We start from the raw sequence: 22,292 nt of genomic DNA, 5'->3' as shown, positions 1-22,292 counted from the left end.
AGCCAGGGCAGCTTAAGATTTCTTTAGAGCCTTGATATAATTCTAATAATAGGCTAACCCTGATCTTCTTGAAAATTGTTGCAGTCATGTGAAAGTGAGGACAGAGGTAAGAATGAAGCCTGGGAACTAATGCTTAGTTAATCAAGGCGAGTAAAAGTTACAGCTGCAATAAAGATGTTCCAGATGTGAAAACCTTTGAGAAATCAACAGAGTCAACAGGTTCCATTGATGTTGACAATGTTATTGCAGCTTGTACTCCGAGTGGAAAAAAATGACCCATCTTAGTTTTTTCAACATATTGGATCTGCCAGAATGATCTGAGAATGCAAGAAAATAATCAATTTTAATGTGCATCAAAGAGAGATAGGATTTCAGTAGTGAGGTGGGGGTGGGAGCAGAGGTGGACAGGCATGGAATTTCCTGACTTCTGGCCACTGGGCTGTTTCCTTGACATGATCCTGACTCCCTGCTGCATTTAAGGTGGCCGGGTTGAGTATGAAATGGATAAGCATCGTGTAGCTAGAAAAGTCATTTAAAGCATCTTTTAAGCCCCCATTCCCATGCCAAATGGAATTTTCTGCTCAGCAGGCGGGTCCCTTGCAGTGGCCAAGATGAGGAAAGCCATCCCTTGGTGGCAGCCCTGGAAGGTGCCCAGTGTTCCATAAACCTTTGAGTCTCCCAATACCCACCTCTCCCCTCTGCATCACCCTCATCCCTTAACAAGCATAATCTGGCAGCTGTGACTGCTTTTCGAAAAATATTCTAAATAATGAGAGTGTATCTTCATCTTTAGGCTTCAAGTCTTTAAGTGCTGATCCTATTGGCTCTCAGGAATCAGGAGTTTGGTTTCTGTCCTTTGCTGATTAAACAACAAGCAATCTTATAGAGTCATAGAGTTATACAGCATGGAAACACACTCTTTGTTCAATTTGTCTGCACTAACCAGATATCCTAAACAGACTTAGTCCCATTAGCCAACATTTGACCCATATTTTTCTAGCCTCTTCCTATTCATATACCCATCCAGATGCCTTTTAAATGTTGTAATTATACCAGCCTCCACAAATTCCTACACGGCTGATTCCATACATGCAACATCCTTTGCATGAAAACATTGCCCCTTGGGTGCCTTTTAAATCTGTCCCCTCTCATCTTAAACCTGTACCCTCTAGTTTTGAACTCCCTACCATGAGAAAAAGATTTGACTATTCACCATATCCATGTCCCTCATGATTTTATCAATTTCTATATGGTCACTCCTCAGACTCCGATACTCCAGGGAAAAAAGGCTCAGCCTATTCAGCCTCTCCCGAAAACTCAAACATTCCAGTCCCAGCAATGTCCTTGTAAATCTTTTCTGAACCCTCTGAAGTTTAATGACATCTTTCCTATAGCGGGGAGAGCAGAAATGAATGCAGTATTCTAAAAGTAGCCTCACCAATGTCCAGTACAGCTGCAACATGACCTCCCAGCTCCTATACTCAGTGGTCTGAGCAGTGATGGAAAGCGTGCCAAATGCCTTGTCCACCATGCTCAACCTGTCACTCCACTTTCAAGGGACTATACACCAGCATCCCTAGGACTCTTTGAACGACAACACCTCCCAGGGCTCTACCATTAACTGTATAAGTCATGTCCTGTTTGCCTTCCCAAATTACAATACTGCACATTTATCTAAATTGAACTCCATCTGTCACTCTGGCCATTAACTGGTTAATACAATGAAAATCGCATTGGGCGTGCTATCTCAGATCTGGAAAAGATCCTGATATTGAGGTCTTGACTCCAAAACAAACATCCTGCCCATGCTGTCTTCACAGATACAGTATGGGCACAGCATTTCTTTGTTACCTCCACCTGTCATAATCTTGTTCACCTCTAAGATCTCTCCTCAACCTCTTCTGCATCAAGGAGAACAATCCCAAATTTCCTGAGCTAACTGGTTCTGGAAAATCTCTGGCAAATTTCGTCTGCAATATCTCAAGGATGTTACACAGCCTCCTTAAAGTGTGGAGAGTTGGACTGGATGCAATGCCCATTTTTTGGCTGAACCTGAATTTTAAAAAAACCTCAGCAGCATCCTCCCTCCACCCCGCCATGGCCGACATGTGGAGATGTAAAGAGTCTGGTGTGAAGTAGTACATGTGATAATGAAAATTACTCAGGGTCGGACAATCCCTCTCAGTCACCGGACGGAAGATCGGGGCCTTCACACACAGACTCTGGCAAATCTCTCAGCAAGGGAAATGTATTTTTATTGTAGGTTAATCTTATTCTTTGTAAATTCATAAGACTGAACTGCTGTAAAGTCAGGCTGCTGTAGTTAACTGGTTCAATGTTATCAGTTGTTCCTTATTGGATATTGAGTTTACATTTTTGTATTTTATATGGGGACTATTCACATTGTCCTATTTACTTTTACAGTAACGTAACCCAAAGATCTTCCAGGAATATCCCTTTGTGATCTGGCCTGTAGTTTGTACCTTTTCCACATATTGTTTCTTTAATCGTTCTGAAATGGATTGAAAAAAGATCTGAATTGTTCAGCTGTTTTGTCTCCTAGACAATGATAAAGCGCATCAATTTTAAACAGAACTCACATATGCTTCCTGTAACTGACAAAAATAACTGGTTCAGTGCTCAAACTGCTTTACTCATAGTTTCATAATCAGTTCACTTTTTATACAATTACTCACCACTAAAAAAACTGAATCCCTGAAATTTGTCCATAGGCTCAGGCAAGCACCTTCTCTCCCTACGGTTCGTTGCCTTTTTTCCACAGTTCACCTGCTACCCCCGGCCACTTTGGTTCAAACTAACTTCCTTTGCCTAGAGGAATGCACTAGCCTAATTAGGCAATGACTCCTACTGAGTTCAAGTGGATAAAGTTGACAAAACAGTTGTGAATGTGAATAATCAGCAGAATGCTACACGATCTTTCAATTTTTTTCAGCACATTGGTTCAGGAACTCTGAAAGACTGAGTACGGAAGTGTTATAAAGTACATTAGTGCGAAAGTACAAAAGAAGTTAAAATTCTATTTATCCAATTAAAAATTACACTCCACTTCAGAAGCTATGCTGTAAAGAATAAATAGGCAAAACTAATGCCAGCTGATTGAGAACCACTTATCAGGAACCAGCAAACAATAAACTCAGCGGAGTAGCAAGCTCAATATAAATGTAGGAAAATACTGATGATCCTGCAAATCCGACACAAACAGAAACTCAACAGGTCTGAAGAAATCATATTAGATTCAAAATGTTAATTTTGTTTCTCTCTACACAGATGCTGCCGGACCTGCTGAGTTTCTGTGTTTATTTTAGGAGCTTCACAGGAGTGCTTCCCAGCCAAAAGGAGCATATACATGGTTGGCTTATCAACCAGGATTTGGAAGGAAGATGCTGGCATAAGGTTAAAAATCACACAACGCCAATTTAATTGGAAGCACACTAGCACACTAGTGTGCTTCCAATTAAACCTGTTGGACTATAACCTGGTGTTGTGTGATTTTTAACTTTGTACACCCCAGTCCAAACCCGGCATCTCCAAATCACAATGCTGGCATATATTGTGTAAACAATAATGGAACCTGTTTAAAGAAAACACAACAGAAAAAGACCTGATGACTTTAAAAACATAAATGAACAAGTACTCAGTGCTTATTACAATGTACAAAGAAGTAATGCTATTTTGAGTAAAGAAAGGAATGTAAATAAATTAAAGAATCTAATGAGACAAAGCATGAAGAGTTAAGTACTTTTGCAGTAATGCAAGTATACCTAGGTCTAAAGTATCGGAGTTAGAGTTCTGTAAAACTTGTGGCAATATTGACATCATTTGTGTCAACAAAGATGATTGTGAACTGAGAGTAGACAGATTTGGGTTCAAGTGATATAAATGTTGATGCAAACATAGCTGATAGTGAAGGAGTAGTATTATGATGAGAAAAGATAGAACGGTTACTAGTAGCTTAGAGTGTAAATACCAGATAAGGTAAAACAAATTTGAAAAAATAAAAATTAAGTATGAAACTGGCTTGAAGAATTCCCCAAATAGTAGGAAAATGCTACTGGTCACCAACTTCCAAATAATTGGAACATGCTATTGGTCACCATCTCATCTTGAAGCTCAAGTTACTATGGATAGTGAACTATTTACTTCAGTTAAAATAAAGAATAATCAATTTAATTATTTGGGGAATTTTCAACATCCCAAAGGTAAACTTTACAGATTAGGGACAAGTAGAAAATAGGTAAAAACAATGACTGCAGATGCTGGAAACCAGATTCTGGATTAATGGTGCTGGAAGAGCACAGCAGTTCAGGCAGCACCCGAGGAGCAGTAAAATCAATGTTTCGGGCAAAAGCCCTTCATCAGGAATAAAGGCAGAGAGTCTGAAGGGTGGAGAGATAAGCTAGAGGGGGTGGGGGTGGGGAGAAAGTAGCATAGAGTACAATAGGTGAGTGGGAAAGAGGATGAAGATCTCCCACCCACAGCTTCCAACCTCATAGTCCGGGAACCCCGCACTGCTCGATTCTACCTCCTTCCCAAGATCCACAAGCCTGACCACCCTGGCCGACCCATTGTCTCAGCATGCTCCTGCCCCACTGAACTCATCTCCACCTACTGTGACACTGTCCTATCCCCCCTAGTCCAGGAACTCCCCACATACGTTCGAGACACCACCCATGCCCTCCACCTCCTCCAAGACTTCCGTTTCTCCGGCCCCCAATGCCTCATCTTCACCATGGATATCCAATCCCTCTACACCTCCATCCGCCATGACCAGGGCCTCCAAGCTCTCCGTTTTTTTCCTCTCCCAACGTCCCTAACAGTACCCTTCCACCAACACTCTCATTCGTTTGGCCGAACTGGTCGTCACCCTTAACAATTTCTCCTTCGAATCCTCCCACTTCCTCCAGACCAAAGGGGTAGCCATGGGCACACATATGGGCCCCAGCTATGCCTATCTCTTTGTTGGCTATGTAGAACAGTCGATCTTCTGTAATTACACCGGCACCACTCCCCACTTCTTCCTCTGTTACATTGATGACTGCATTGGCGCCACCTCGTACTCCCGCGAGGAGGTTGAGCAATTCATCAACTTCACCAACACATTCCACCCTGACCTTAAATTTACCTGGACCATCTCTGACACAACCCTCCCCTTCCTGGACCTCTCCATCTCCATTAATGATGACCGACTTGACACTGACATTTTTTACAAACCCACCGACTCCCTCAGCTACCTGGATTACACCTCTTCCCACCCTACCTCTTGCAAAAATGTCATCCTATATTCCCAATTCCTCCGCCTCCGTCGTATCTGCTCCCAGGAGGACCAGTTCCACCACAGAACACAGCAGAAGGCCTCCTTCTTTTGAGACCGCAATTTCCCTTCCCACGTGGTTAAAGATGCCCCCCAATGCATCTCATCCACATCCCGCACCTCCACCCTCAGACCCCACCACTCCAACCGTAACAAGGACAGAACGCTCCTGGTGCTCGCCTTCCACCCTACCAACCTTCGCATAAACCAAATCATCCGCCGTCATTTCCCCCACCACCAGGGATATATTTCCCTCTGCCCCCTTTCCGCCTTCCGCAAAGACTGTTCCCTCCGTGACTACCTGGTCAGGTCCACACACCCCTATAACCCACCCTCCCATCCTGGCGCCATCCCCTGCCACTGCAGGAATTGCAAAACCTGCGCCCACACCTCCTCCCTCGCTTCCATCCAAGGCCCTCAAAGGAGCCTTGCACACCCATCAAAGTTTTACCTGCACATCCACCAATACCATTTATTGTATCTGTTGCTCCTGATACGGTCTCCTCTACATTGGGGAGACTGGACACCTCCTAGGAGAGCGCTTTAGGGAACATCTCCGGGACACCCCGCCAATCAACCACACCGCCCTGTGGCCCAACATTTCAACTCCCTCTCCCACTCTGCCAAGGACATGGAGGTACTGGGCCTCCTTCACCACTGCTCCCTCACCACCAGACTCCTGGAGGAAGAACGCCTCATCTTCTGCCTCGGAACACTTCAACCGCAGGGCATCAATGTGGACTTCAACAGTTTACTCATTTTCCCTTCCTCCACCTCACCCTAGTTCCAAACTTCCAGTTCAGCACTGTCCCCATGACTTGTTCTACCTGCCTATCTTCTTTTCCACCTATCCACTCCACCCTCCTCCCTAACCTATCACCTTCATCCCCTCCCCCACTCACCTATTGTACTCTATGCTACTTTCTCCCCACCCCCACCCTCCTCTAGCTTATCTCTCCACCCTTCAGGCACTCTGCCTTTATTCCTGATGAAGGGCTTTTGCCCGAAACGTTGATTTTACTGCTCCTCAGGTGCTGCCTGAACTGCTGTGCTCTTCCAGCACCACGAATCCAGAAACAAGTAGAAAATAGCAAGGCATAGCACAAGCTGTTGTGAAAAGCTGAGCAATGCTTCTTTAAATTGTTGCATTTGCGTTTGCGATTTAGGCACATAATTTCTGGACATTACTCTCAAATTATTATGGAATTCTGGGCTTTTTTTATTGACCAGTTACCTAGAATTGATTAATAATTTGTTTATAAATGAATGAACTCTTATCGCCTTTGAGCTTATTCAATAGTTTGATTTAATGCTATGTTTGAGGGTAAGACTATAAGTATTACAGATACATGCTTATAATACTTAGATAATTTTTAAAACTGTTTCTGTAAGTATATATGAAATAAAAAGTAGCTAAGATTTAGAGTCATAATGATGCAAGTGTGTCTACTATAATAGATATAAATAATTGAATATTTCAGCTTGCTGGCTACAAAAGGAAGCAATTAAAGGGTAAATAAAAATGTTTTAAAAGCATAAATTCAAGATAAATAGAATGCAAATCGGGAAACGCTATATGCAATAATTTGTCAGCATAAATGTTTATAAAGGGAGAGACAAACGTAAGGTAGTCAGGCAAAGTACTGCTCAGAATTTCCAGGAAACCCACTTCACCGATGGAATCATTGACACTCAGAAGTTGAGAGAAGACCTGGATGATAGCTACTCCATGCCAAATTTCAATAATGAGCTGAGATTCAAACTCATTCAAAACTTATCAACTTGCACAGAGTTGGAAGTTCAGGCCTCTGATCACTTGTCTGGTTTGGGTTAGCTGTAGAGCCCACACAAAGCTCTTTGGCAATGTCCACTTCATTGAGCCTGTGCATGACAGAACAGCTCACATCTGTCTCACCTGAGGTCCTACTTAGTTCAACAATCCACTTTTTAATCTCCAAAAGGGAATGTTTGTCTTCAGGGCAACAATAACCCCAGCCATTCGGAATTGATTCCCTTAGTTTGAGCAATGTCAGGGATTTTTCAAAAGACTGCAACTGTACTTGTTGTTTGTGAGTCTGAAAGGGTTAATATTTGATGAACTGCAGTAAGCATCATCGACTGTGATGATGTCATGGTTAAAGCTGGTAGATGACAGTCTGGGGCTAGTGAGCTCCTAACAGACTCAGTCGTAACATAAGTCATAATCACGTAATCTGAAAACAGCTGCAATAAACTTGTTCACTTAATAGATCAGAAAGATACCTGTACACATGCACACTAGCACTTGGTTTTAAAGAGCGCACACACAGTAATTATGGCAACCTTCTGCAGATGTTGAGGAGGTTGGGTAGAGGGACAATAGAATGGGAATCTAACAAAACTAAATTTTGCCTCAAATTATATTTGTGAGTGGGAATTTCATATATTCTCCATCCTTTGTCCCTGGCTCGAGTGCTAGGTCCACTATTGCACTGAACTTTCAGAGCAGGTGGAATAGAAAATGGAATCTTTTAGAAAACAGTTAAAGAAATTTGTGATGTTCTCATTTTTTTTAAAGAATCCTGGCATTATAAGAATTGTGCTGATTGACTGAGGAATTGCAAACAAACCCTTACAGATGAATACATATGGACATCAAAGAGGAAATTACAGAATAATTACTATTGGTAAGACGGCAAGTGTTTGACAACATTCGGCAGAACCCTGGCAGTTTCTTGCTTTTTACAAGAACATTTTACATAAACTGATAACAAGAGGGGACAAAATGTTACAGGCTGGGAGGGCAACATGGTGATTCAGTGGTTAGCACTGCTGCTTCACAGTACCAGGGACCAGGGTTTGATGCCAGCCTCGAGCGCCTGTCTGTATGGAGTTTATATATTCTCCTCATATCTCCGTGGGTTTCCTCTGGGTGGTCCGGTTTCTTCCCACAATCCAAAGATGTGCAGGTTATGTAGATTGGCCGTGGTAAATTGCCCATAGTGTCTAGGGATGTGCAGACTAGGTGGATAAGTCATTGGAAATTCAGGATTGCAAGGATGGGGGGTGGGATGATCTTCAGAGGGTCAGCATGAACTTGATGGGTCAAATGGCCTGTTTCCACACCGTAGGGATTCTATGCAGAACTTTGTAAAGGTCCCAGGTGCAATGTTGGGGAGGCAGTTCTGAAGCTTGTTCAAAATTGGACTCTGGACAAAATCACCTGTATTCCAGTACATAAGTGCTAATTGCTCTCTCAGAGGTGGTTCATTTTCATTCTTCAAACCAATCTGGGCTAGCTAATGTACTGATAATAGATCGTATGTATATCTGTATATTAGCTTGATGTACAAAATGCACTTTGGCAATGGTTAGCTATTGTGGAACCAGAAGCAGTTCTTCTAATTTTTCATGGTTTTTCATGAAGGCAAGTTAGAAACAACAGCAAAAAATCACCGTGGGATATGGCAAGGGCCCAATTGTCTTTGAGAAAATGGTGGGGAGTAGCTTTCTGAAGCTGCTATGGGCTGGATGGTGTAGATACACTCACAGTTTGGTTGGGGATGAAGTCCCAGGATTTTAAACAAGGAATAATGATATTGGTCACAGTCAGGATGGTGTGTGACTTGGAGGGAAACTTGCAAGCTCCTGTTCCCGTGAATCTGCAGATTTCATCCTTCTGGAGCTTCGAGAATTCAAAGGTGCCGTTAGAGGAGCCGTAATGAATTGTTGCAGTGAATCATGTAGATTGTACAAACTGACACCACTGTGTGCTGGGCGTGAAGATAATCTATGTACAAGGTGGCTGAAACAGATTCTTGTTTAAGGAATGTTGCTTAGTCTGCAGGGTAACCTTAAAAGACTGAGCAAAACGTGTACAATGCTGCTGAATTCATACATGGAATTGTCAACAACTATTAGTCCTCTCACCAGCAGATGTAAAGAGCCTAATACCTGCTTGGGATAACCATCAGAAACACTTAAATACTGAATGAGCAAATACTGAATGATTTGTCTGTGGAGCCTTGTTTGAAAATAAGGGATAGTCTATGTTATTGCTGCTTTTGCCCCTTTTGTTCCCAAATAGAATCCCATTAGGATTCAATTTCATTGCTTTTACATTGTAACAAAATCATTGCCCCAAACATGTTGAATGTAAGTCCTCCAGTAACTTAGTCAGTATTTAACTAAGTTATGCAGAGGAGAAATTTTCCACGTTTATGTTCTTGGACAGTACTGAGTTAGTTAAAATCAGACAAGCTGAAAGTAGGGATGCCAAACTTATCACATGAGAGAACATGCAAATCAGCCAGAGTTCCTGTTTCTGATTGCTATCTCTTGATTTCCGCTGGAATATTGGGTGAAATTGGCTGTGATATCTCCAGAGTTGCAGATTACAGCTACTGAAAATGTAGATATTCAGGAAGAATGTAGTCCTGTTAAGAGGTCTGATCCCTTTTGAAGGCTTCACCTCTTTTGCAACAGAATCTTGCATTATAGACAGAAACCAAGTATAACAACCAACCAGTTGCCCAGGCTGCTCTGGTCACTACAATAATCAGGCTCTTCATCCATCCTTCATACATAGAGAGTTGTCCCAATTTATCAAATATCATGGGCTCAGTAATATAATTGATGATAGCCAAGGTGCGTGCAGTGCTCAATTTAGTTCACTCCAAAAGCTATATTGGATGCCCACTTCAAAATGTTGACATTTCAAGTTCACAATTAGCTCAGTAAAATAGTGGAAGCCAGTGCCATGGCAGTAACAGACTGGTAAGTTCAGATTCAGCATTTTCAGGCTCTAGTTTTGCTGGTCGGAGGCTTGAAAATTCAACCCATTGCTTCCAATGTAATCCTTTCAACTCTGATCATCATTTTATCAATTACATTTTGTTTTTAGAAGGCTTCAGGCTTAAGCCATCATGAATTAACAGTGCAAAGTAAAATAACCCTTTTCACAATAAAGTTATAGCATATTATAAAAATAGGAGTTCAAACTCTTTTCTATCTCTTTTGCTGTGTATTTAGAGCTGGTATTACAATACAGATTAAAAACATTCCATTGAATCTAGCAACCAGTTGAGCTTTGATGTTGCACAGTCACTGATGCATCAACCTGTTGTTAAAGGTCATTGAGTTGTGATCTCCATCCTATAGGAGCACATGGAATTGCTTCGTCCTTATCCTGTGCTCTGACCCTTAGATCAGTCCACCGTGCCATGAAGAAATCAAAATCCTTTATTGTTGATTATGCTGTGAAATGATAATGTCCTGTCATTCAGATCTCATTTCAATTTGATGCTGTATTTATTAAAATCTATGACGGGATGGTTTTCCCTTCAGTATATTACTCCAAATTCTTTCTCCAATACTAATTTTGCTTTGCTTCATTGTCTATATCCTATTTAATCACAGAATTGCTACTGTATGCAAGGAGACCATTTGGCTTACTCTGTCAGCACCGGCTCTCTGAGTATTTTGGCTTTGTGCCAGTTTCCTGCCTTTTTCCTGTAACCCTGTACATCTTTACTGTTTAAATAATCATCCAATGCTCTCTTGACTGGTTCAGCTGAAACTACAGTTTCAGGCAGTGCATTCCCGACATTAATCACTCGCTGTGTGAAAATATTTTACCTCATTTCACATTTGCTTCTTTTGCAAGACACTTTTAATCTTTGTCCCCTGGTTCTCAATGATTTTGCGAATGGGAAATTATTCCGTTTCTCTTCTGTCCAAACACCTCATAACATTGAAAGCTTCTATCAGATTTCCTCTTAGCCTTTTCCTCTTCACTTAAAAGAACCTTATCTTCTTCAATTTATCCTTATAACCGAAGTTACTCATCCCCAGAACCATTCTTGTAAGCCTCTTCTGTACTCTCTCCAATACATTCACATCCTTCTGGTGCTCATAGCTCTACACAGTACTGCAGCTGAAATCTAACTAGTAAAGGTGGAGTGATGGTAGTTTGACCAGACCATAGGGCTACTCTATCATTAGGGAAAGAGGTGACTGGTGATGATTTAACCCGAAGGTCATTATGCCTCAGAAACGGGGAGAGATTGTGAAAGCGATTCCTTTAAAGTGACCTCAGCTGGTGCAGGAATTGAACCCACACTGCTGGATTCACAAGTCAGCCCCTGTCTAATTACATAAATTTGGTATAAACTCCCTGTTGTTGCACTCCATGTCCCGTTACTAAATCCTAGAATACTGCATGCTTTATTAACTGCTATTTCTATCTGCCCTGCCACCTTTAAAGACTTCTGCACGTCTATACCGGTCTCTGTGCTTCTGCATACCAGTTATAATAACACACTCTATTTGACAATGCCTCTCCATGTTCTTTTTAACAGAAATATATCACCTTACACTTCTCACCGTTGAACCTCATCTGTCACATACTGCCCTGCCCCGCCATGTAAACGTCCTTTCAAGTTCCTCACTGTCCTCCTCCCAGGTCACAATGATCCCACGTTTTGTATTGTAAACTTTGAAATTGTCCCTGGACACCAATACCTATATCATCTATATACAACAAATAAAGCAAGGGTGGCAGTACTGCCCCTGGGTAATTCCTCTACAAACTTTATCCAGTCTGATAAATATCCATTAATCATTACTTTTCAATTCCTATTCCCCAACAAAATTTGAATACTTCCCTTTTATTCCACCATTTATAACTGTCTTCACAAAGATGCTCCATGACTCAATATTGAATGACTTTTGGAAGTCCATGCACATTAACTGCATTGTTGTCATCAACATGTATCTCTTCAAAACATTCCAGCAAGTTAGTTAGACACAATATTCCCTTAAAACGTTAATGTTGACTTATTCAGATTTACCCATATTTTTATTGTAATCTCAGTAAATGCATTGGTTATTTAAAACAATTGCCTAAAAACATACAATATATACAGGCAGATCCCGGATTACAGATGGGCCCAATCTTGAGTCTGTTCACAAGTCGATTTCAAACACAAGTCAGAAAAAAAGGCAGAGCAACATGAAATAGTTGTTTGCAAGTGCAGGAAATGGTCATACATCAGGTCTTTAAAATGATACCCCTGTAGAGGTCATATTCATAAGTACATGCATTGGTAAATCAGGGACTCCCTGCATTCTATTTTTCACAATAAAAGGGAAGCCCATACTCCTGCATGTCCTGCAGGATTAGAATTCCATTTAAAGTCAGATAGAAAATAGGTTAAAATTAATCAAAACAGTGTTGTTCGACTGCTGAAAAAAATCCATAGTCTGTTATGGAAGAAAAGCTTTTGTTCTTATTCAGTCTTGTGTGTAAAAAGCAAAATAATGTAGATGTTGGAAATCTGAAATAAGAACAAAAATTATTGGAGGAACTTAGCAGAAGGAGAGAGAAACAAAATTAACATTTCAATTCCAAGATGACTCTTCCAGTCCTGAAAGGAGCATTTTCTAAGACTCCATGTGCTAAACTCAATTAGAAATAGCTTCATGATTGTGTAGTGGTGTAACTAAAGTTAAATGTCTCCAAAGTGGAGTTCAGAGATCATAACCTCCAATGGATAAATGCAACCTTTGACCTTTTTATCCTATTTCCATAACAGGATCTAGGTCATACCATGAAAGGGCAGGAAGGTCCAATCTATATGAGGCATGTGATTCGCTTGTACTAATTTTAATTTTACGTCAAAGTGTAACTGTTAAAGTAGCTAAGAGTAAGAGGCTGAAGGGTATTATTTTGCTTGAAATCATTCAAAGTGACGAATGGCAAACATTTAAACTCATCTTAGTCGTGGAAGGTAGGGTTTTTAATTTTTTTTAGAGCACTTGCTTAAACAATGCAATTAAATTAAATATATTTTTAGAAATCTGTTGATTCTCAATATAGGAAGTTCCAGCTTTGGAGAAATAGATACCTTTGTACTTCTTCCACATTAGTACAAAGAATGATTCACGTTTATGTAATATCTTTCACAATGCCAGGATGTCCCAGCCAGTGAAGCATTTTTAAATTATAGTTACTACAGTGTATAGGAAACACCCCCTGCGAAAGGTACCTTGAAGGCCCAGCTGAGAGGGCAAACAGGGTCGCAATTTAATGAAAAGCCGCATCTGCAACAATACAGCGCTTCTCCAGCAGTAGACTGAAGTGTCAGTAGAAATGTTGTGCTCACATTTCTGGAGTGGGACAATGTTCTGAAAGCCAGAGGCAGGAATCTTGAAGGGAGGCTGACATTTAGCATCAAGCACTCTCAAATTAGATATGGCACATGTTAAACTGTAGTAAGTTTCGAATTTATGTTGTGCTAATTTAAACTGTTCCATGATAACATCAGTTATTTATTTTCATTTAGTGTCACTTTCATTTTAAAATCTTTCTGCACCAGCCTGACAGAAGTCATGTGATCTAATTGGCACTATTGTGGAGCAGCCTCTCTTCCTGCTAACTCTTCCACACGGAGCCCCTGTCACTAACCCATTTTATCATTGACAGCCATCAAAACAGAAATTGCTGGAAAAGCTCAGCAGGTCTGGCAGCATCTGTGGAGAGAAATCAGAGTTAATGTTTCAGGTGGAGTGACCTTTCCTCAGACCCTTCCTTAGTTCTGATGAAGGATCACTCGACCCGAAACATTAACTCTGATTGCTGGAAAAGCTCAGCAGGTCTCAGTGACCCTTCATCAGAACTGAGGAAGGGTCTGAGGAAAGGTCACTCCACCTGAAACATTAACTCTGATTTCTCTCCACTGATGTTGCCAGACTTGCTGAGCTTTTCTAGCAATTTCTGTTTTTGTTTCTGATATACAGCATCAGTTCTTTCATTTTTTATTTGACCTTTTTATCATTATATTTCTAAGCGAACCTTCCATTTGCAGATTTTCCCAATTTCCCACTTATTCACAAAGCTTCAAGTTTAAGTGTCCCTTTTGCCTCTTGCAAGGATTCAAGAGAGAGAAGCAGCAAACAGGAAAGGAGATCACAGAATTGCAGAATGATCATGGCACAGCTAAGTTTGCCTGTTGCTAGTTCTCTGTGTGAAGAGATCACCTTGTCCTATTCTTGTGCCTTTTTCCTTTATGTAAATGTTTTTGTTTCATAGAATTATCCATTTCTCTTTAGAAAGCGACTTCAATCAGGTCATCATATGGAACATTCCTGAAATTAACTGCTTATAGAGTCATAGAGTTAGACAGCTTGGAAACAGATCCTATGGTTCAACTCGTCCATGCTGACCAAACATCCCACTATGACCTAGTCCCATTTGCTAGCATTTGGCCTAATATACCCCTAAACCCTTCCTATTCATAGACCCATACAGATGCCTTTCAAATAATATGATTGCAGCTCGTTCTATACATACACCACCCTCTGTGGGAGAAAGCTACCCCCCCAGGTCCTTTTAAACATGTTCCCCTCTCACCTTGAACCCTCTAGTTCTGGACTCTCCCATCCTAGGGAAAAGACTTTGGATATTCAGCCTATTCATGCACCTCATGATTTTATAACCTCTATAAGGTCACCCCTTAGCATCCGACGCTCGAGGGAAAAAAGCCCCAGCCTATTCAGCCTCTTCTTATAATTCAAGCCCTCCAATCCCAGCAACATCCTTGTAAGTTTTTTCTGCACCCTTTCAAGATTAACAACATTTCTCACAGAAGGACCAGAACTGCACTCAGTATTCTAAAGGTGGTTTTTCATCAGTGGGTAAATTGTTGAAGGGGATTCAGAGAAACAGGATTTTCATGCATTTGGAAAGGCAGGGATTGAGTATGGATGGTCAACATGGCTTTGTGCATGGGAAATCGTGTCTCACAACGAGTGATGAAGGCATAGCAGTGGGTCTCATCTTTATGAACTTTAGCAAAGCATTTGACAAGGTTCCGCATAGTAGACTGGTTAGTAGGTTAAATCACATTGAATCCAGGCAGAGATAGCCAACTGGATTCAAAATTGGCTTGAAAGTAGTAGACAGAGGGTGGTGGTAGAGGGTTGCTTTTCAAACTGGAAGCATGTGATCAGTGGTGTGTCAAAAGGATCAGTGCTGGGTCCACTGCTTTTCATCATTTATATAAATGTTTTTGATATGAAGATAGGAAGTACGGTTAGTAAGTTTGTAGATGATACCAAAATAGGTGGTCCAGTAGACATGAAGATGATTATCTCACAGTACAATGGGACCTAAATCAGATGGACCAATGGGCCGAGGAGTGGCAGATGGAGTTTATTTGGGATAAATGTGAGGTATTGTAAACCAGGTTAGGGGTTATACAGTTACACCACTTAGTGCATTGAAAGATTTTCCCGCATGTCACCATTGCTTTTTTTCATGATCGCCTTAAATTGGAAGCTTTTTGTGTGTCGAGTTCTTCCTGACAACACTTTCCAGATCCCTCAAGATTTTGAAAAACCCCTTCCAAATTGCCGCATCCCAAACAGATGTCTCCGCTTTCCCACCGTGTCACTGAAATTTCTCTCCCTGAATCCACTCTAGTGAATCTTTTCTGTACATAAAGAGCTACTTCATTATCTGAAATGGAGAATGATTTTCTCCAAGGTAGAATGCTGAAAATAGAACTCAATCAGAAACTAAAATCCAAACTATTAGCATAGGCAAGTGTTTGTCACATCAATGGGAGTCTTTCAATTTTTAATCATAGAATAGAATCCCTACAGTGTGTAAACAGGCCATTTGGCCCAAAAAGTCCACACTGACCATCCCACTACCCTATATTTCCCATGGCAAATGCACCTTACTTACACACCCCTGAATACTATGGCCAATTAGCATGACCAATTCAACAGTCCTGTACATCTTCAGACTTATGAGGAAACCAAAGCACCTGGAGGAAATCCATGCAGACACGGGGAGAATGTGCAAACTCCACACAGATAGTCACCCAAGGCTGGAATCAAACCTGGTCCCTGGTTCTGTGAGGCAGCAGTGCTAACCACTGAGCCCCGGACCCATATCACTTGTGAGTTAACTCAGAAGCGAGGCCATCTTAATTTATTTTTGTTTACTCAACTAAAGGATAAAGTTATTTTTGTCATTGTTTTGCATCCTGAAATTCCCACCAAGTGATTAAAAGGAAAGAAATGTCAACAAACGGGATGGTGATCTTTCTAAACCAATCATTAACTGAAGCAATTTGGTCTGCACAGAATATCTTTTGAATTTTTCAGCACAATGCTATTTTTCTCAGCAAGACATTTTTTTTCCCTTATGAGAAAACAGAACAAGGCTATTACAAAGCATTCTGCAATTTCTGTTTCTAAACTCTCCAGAACATTTTGACCAGTAAATTTGAAGATGCCTAATATTTCAAGCAGTTTATAATGTTTTAGCCGTCAATTGGTTCTCAATAAAACCAAATGCCCAACTTTAAAAAAGTGAAGAAGATATGCAGGGCAGAGTCTTATAGCCTAGAAACAGACCTTTTGTTCCAACCAGTCCGTGTCATGTTTCCAAACCAAAATAGCTTGCATTTGGCCCCTATCCCTCCAAACCATTCCTATTCATGTACTTCTCCAAGTGTCTTTTAAACTTTGTAACTCCACCTGAATCTGCTATGTACATCTCCCTATAATATTTGAACCAGGCTTTCCATTGTTTTAAACTTTAAGCTATTGATCAATATAATAGTTAATATTTCTGACTTAATTGATAATTCTGCTGAAAAACAAGGAACATTAAAATTTTATTTAAAATATTGCGATGCAATTCTAGGAAATGGAGCATTTCCTATTATTGGCACCAGTTTTAGTTATAAGCAGAATGGTCAACAATCTTATATTCCAAATACCCTTTCTTCTAGTTCCAAGAAATGTAGTTTCAAGTGATTGTTTTTGAACTAATGTGGCACTTTTTCAGAAACAAATCTCACAAATAACTAAAACATTATGACAGATAGAAGCCCCACTACAAATTCATTTCAGATCTCAGAGGCACACATCAGAGAACACTCTCTGATGATGATGCAGCCCTATAGTGCAGTAGGATTACAGCAACTTTACCTTTTCTTACGCAGACTTTAGGGATATAACCGGGATTAAAGACTTTTCAACTGATAATACTTCAATGTGTTCCTCATAAATGTTCCAGAAGTGGGTTAAAATTGATATGCTGCATAGATGGAATGAAGTTTCACACGATGTGGCCTTTGTCGTTCCACGCATGCTCCAATCATTTATCATTCTTTCTTACCCTAAAGTTTGAAGAAGCCGTGGTATATTCTCAACAAATTCTCAACTGCACCTCAGTTGAGCTGTCTGATTTGAATGTCTTAGTACTAAATGGACAAGGTTTTAACTCACTAAGGTATCAAGAGAATTACAATTGAATACTTCGAAACATGTTTTTTGCTTTTAAAGGAAAATTTCAATACACAGAGAATGTGAAATATTTCCAAATCCAGCACCCACAGTATTCAGAATCTGACTTTTTATATACCAATGAAACTTGAGTGAGTGCTTTTCCCATCAAATTACCGAAGCTCAGCAACAAGAGAAACACTTCATGCATGTAAATTCCAATCATTAGGACAGAAAGTCAAGGAGACAGTTTGCGATCAGAACAGCGCATGGAAGTTTTTGATGAAAAGAATGGCAGAATGGCAACATAAAAAATGCAAACATATACAAATTTTGCTATTTATACACGAGCATCCTAGCAATGCAGCATTTGTTCCTCCAAAACAAAACAACATCCTTTCCCACACAGTTATCTGGCACGGTGACTGATGAATTAAGAAAGCTCTGTCAGAATGTAAATCTTCAATAAGCTCTGTGCCCAAGTATATGTCTCTGAGCATCAAAGATTTGCATGCAATGAATAAAGGATGCAAAATACATTCTTTGAAGTCCAAGCTTGGAATCCTTGACCAAGCAAAAACACTCCACATATGTTAATTTTCAAGGTTAGTCACTTCTACAGAATTGATGAGAAATGGGCCTGCACAGGGAAGTGAGCCAACTCTATTCACAGAGACATAGAACCTCTTTATAACTGAGAGATATAAACTTCATGCACCTTCCTATGTGCTGGCATAATATGCACTCTTGTAGCCGATGAAATAAAGTAATGTACTTGTCTATAATCCAGTCACATGTCATACACTGCATATATAAAAACACCAGGTTTCAATTTTCTGTTTACGAACTGCTTGAAAGGCTCCGACTGAACAGGGTAAGGTTTGAGGAATTGTCACCAGTTCAAAAGTAAGATATGTGTCTACTCACCAGCCTTCTCTTTTTCTGATATCATCGACATTGCCTACAAAAATATATTAAAATAGAAAATAAATAACATTGTGTGCCACTATAGTGTTTTTTAAAAAATAATGTGGCAAGCTATGCAATACACAACATTGTTATGCAAATGTTATGGAGGCTAGAGAATGAACAATGTAGCTTGCACCCATTTAAATTCAGTCGTAGGTTTTAATTCTGAGGTTCGTATTCATTAAATACACAGAATGACGCTTGACATTACTATTGCGAAAAGTGTGAAACAATTTAAAAGTCATTTCACTTTCTGCAAAGGAAGCTATAGTATAGCAATAACAATGACTTACATTTTTATAGTACCTTTAGCACCTCAAAAAGTCCCAAAGTACTTCACAGAGACATTATAAAACAAAATTTGACATTGAGCCACATAAGAAGATCGTAGGATGGACAATCAAGATCGGGTCAAAGAGGGACATTTTAAAGAATGTTTTAAGGGAGAAGGCAAAGTGAAAGGGTGAAGAGGAATAAAGAGGCTCATCCAAAACATAAGGCTGAGCTAGCTGAAGGCAGGCATCAATGGTCATAGAGTCATACGGTCATGCAGCATGGAAACAAACTTATTCATGCTGAGCAAATTTCCCAAACTAAACTAGTCCCACTGGCCTGCATTTAGCACATATCCCTCTAAACCTTTCCTATTCATGTACCTGCCCAAATGTCTTATAAGTGTTGTAACTGTACCTGCATCTACCACCCCTTACAGCTCGTTCTACACACGTACCACCTTCTGTGCCAAAATGTCCCTCAAGTCCCTTTTAAATCTTTCTCCTCTATTCTTAAAAATATACTCCCTCTTAGGGAAAAGAGCTTTGCTAATCACCTTATCTAAACCCCTCAAGATTTTATAAACCTCTATATGGTCACATTTTAACCTCCCAAGCTGCAGTGAGGAATATCCCAGCCTATCCAGCCTCTCTTATAATTCAAACATTCTAGTCCTGGCAAAATCCCAGTAAGTCTTTTCTGAACCCTGTCCAATTTAATAATATCTTACATATAGCAGAATTGTATGCAGTACTCCAAAAGTAGCCTTACCAATGTCTTGGACAGTGTAACATAACATCCCAACTCCTGTACTCAGTGATCTCACTGATGAAGGCAAGCATGCCAATCGCATTCTTCACCATCCTGCCTACCTATGCCACAAATTTCAAAGAACAATGTACCTGAAACCCTAGATCCCTCTGTTTGACAACACTACCCAGGACCCTATCATTATAAGTTCTGCCCTTGCCATCTTACCACAATGGAACACCTCACCTTTATCCAAATTAATCTCCATGTGCAACTCCTCAGCCAATTGGCCTAATTGATCAACATCAGTTTGGAGTCTTAAATAACTTGCTTCACTGTCGACCACACTAACAATTTTGCATCATCCGCAAACTTACTAACCATGCCTCCTAAATTCTCATCCAAATTGTTTCCATAAATGTCAAACAACAGCGGATCCAGTACTGATCCTTGCTCACAGGCCTCCAATCCAAAGAACAACCCTCCACCATCACCCTCTGTCTCCCACCGTCAACCCAATGTTTGTATCCAATTGGCAAGTTCTCCCTGAATCCCGTGTGATCTCATCAGTCTACCTTGCCGAACCTTGACAAAGGCTTTACTGATGTCCATATCATGGATCACCTTCATCACTGTTGAAGTAGTGAAATGATTCAATCTGAATGCTCAAGAAGCTGGAATTATTGGGGCTAATCGGACTGGAGGGATTTACAGAGATAGGGAGGGTCCAGGTTCCAAAAGGGTTTGAAAGCAAGGTTGGGAATTTTAACATTGATACATTGTTAAAGCAGGAGCCAGTATGGAAAGGGGTACTGGGGGAATGGTCATTGGAACCAATGAAGACATGGTTAGTTGTGATTTGGAGACATTGAGTTTGTGGAGCAGAGAATGTGAAGTGCCAGTCAGGAAAGGGTGGGTTAAGTCAAGTTTAGAGGTCAATAATGCATAAATGATGGTTTTAGCAACAAAAGAGCTGAGGTATGGATGAAGATGTGATGTTAAAGGCGTTTTCGTAGTGATAATGCAGATTAGTCATGTGTGTAACGAATCCAAGTGTGTGTGTTTGTGTGTGTGTGTGTGTGTGTGTGTGTGTGTGTGTTCGATGTTTGTTAAACCACCAATAACATAGGACCAAGGGGCTCAAGGAACAGGCGGGTGGATGCAGGGCCTTTGTAAACACGTTGGATTATTAGAAGAGGATTTGCAGGCGAGAACCCCAAACCCAACATCCCATCAAAATCTGAGAGTATTTCACCAGGAACTGGATATTAACATTTTTGAGTCAGCCCAGAGCAGAATGGGGGCCAGTGGACCCAGAGTGGAGCTGGTACAGCAGCCAGTAGTTCTGGAGCAGAGCGGGGACAGCAAGCAGTGGGCCCAGAGCAGAGCGGGAACAGCAGCCTGGGCCCGGAGCAGAGCAAGGGCATCAGCAAGTGGCCCGGAGTGGAGCGGGGACAGCAGGCAGTGGGCCTGGAGCGGAGCAGGGACAGCAACCAATGGGCCCGAAGGGAGCGGGGACAGCAGCCAGTGGGCCCAGGGCGGAGCATGGAACAGCAGCCAGTGGCCCCGAATGGAGCAGGGACAGCAACCAGTGGACCCAGAGCAGAACGGGAACAGCAGCCAGTGGGCATGGAGCTGGGACAGCAGCCAGTGGGCCCAGAGCAGAACGGGAACAGCAGCCAGTGGGCATGGAGCTGGGACAGCAGCCAGTGGGCCCAGAGCAGAGCGGGAACAGCAGCCAGTGGGCATGGAGCTGGGACAGTAGCCAGTAGGCCCAGAGTAGAGCGGGGACAGCAGCCTGTGGGTCCCGAGTGGAGCAGGGATAGCAGCCAGTGGGCCCAGAGCAGAGTGGGGACAGCAGGCCAGTGGGCCCAGAGTGGAACGGGGACAGCAGCCAGTGGGCCCAGAGTGGAACGGGGACAGCAGCCAGTGGGCCCAGAGTGGAGCTGGGACAGCAGTCAGTGGGCCCAGAGTGGAACGGGGACAGCAGCCAGTGGGTCCCGGAGCAGAGTGGGGACAGCAGCCAGTGGGTCCCGGAGCAGAGTGGGGACAGCAGCCAGTGGGCCCGGAGTGTGCGGGGACAGAGGCCAGTGGGCCTGGAGCGGAGCGCGGACAGCAGCCAGTGGGCCCCAAGTGGAGCACGGACAGCAGACAGTGTCCCTGGAGCGGAGCGGGAACAGCAGTCAGTGGGCTCAGAGTTGAGCGCGGACAGCTGTCAGTGGGACAGCAGCCAGTGGGCCCGGAGTGGAGCGCGGACAGCAGCCAGTGGGCCCCGAGCAGCGGAGGGACAGCAGCCAGTGGGCCCCGAGTGGAGGAGGGACAGCAGCCAGTGGGCCCCGAGCAGCGGAGGGACAGCAGCCAGTGGGCCCCAAGTGGAGCTCAGACAGCAGCCAGAGGGCCCGGAGAAGAATGGGGACAGTAGCCAGTGGGCCCAGAGTGGAGCAGGGACAGCAACCAGCAGGTCCAGTGTGGAGAGTGCAGACAGCAGCCAGTGAGCCCAGAGCAAAGCAGGAAAAGGAGCCAGTGGACCCAGAGGAGAGTGGGAACAGCAGCCAGTGGACCCAGAGAGGAGCTGGAACAATAGCCAGTGTGCCAGGAACCACAAAGTCCAGTCAGGCTATGTGGAAACCTTTATACAAATGCTGTAATGTATATCTTTTAGCTTTATTTCTTATTTTCCTAACTT

The 22,292-nt window shown here is 42.1% G+C and overlaps 1 protein-coding gene across 2 annotated transcripts in view; it reads right to left on the bottom strand.

The window, feature by feature from the left end:
- The window catches only part of dlc1 (DLC1 Rho GTPase activating protein), a 462,723-nt gene that overhangs the window by 200,254 nt on the left and 240,177 nt on the right, over positions 1-22,292 (bottom strand). For both annotated transcript variants that reach the window (XM_060824045.1, XM_060824053.1), the window contains exon 5: positions 18,542-18,575. In XM_060824045.1, coding sequence (XP_060680028.1) covers positions 18,542-18,575 — 34 coding nt within the window. The remainder of the gene's footprint in view (positions 1-18,541; positions 18,576-22,292) is intronic.

The sequence above is a fragment of the Hemiscyllium ocellatum genome, chromosome 1 (genome assembly GCF_020745735.1).
Source record: "Hemiscyllium ocellatum isolate sHemOce1 chromosome 1, sHemOce1.pat.X.cur, whole genome shotgun sequence".
Taxonomy (NCBI): Eukaryota; Metazoa; Chordata; class Chondrichthyes; order Orectolobiformes; family Hemiscylliidae; genus Hemiscyllium; species Hemiscyllium ocellatum.
Note: the sequence above shows the minus strand (reverse complement) of the source record. Positions and strands in the feature narration are given on the sequence as shown.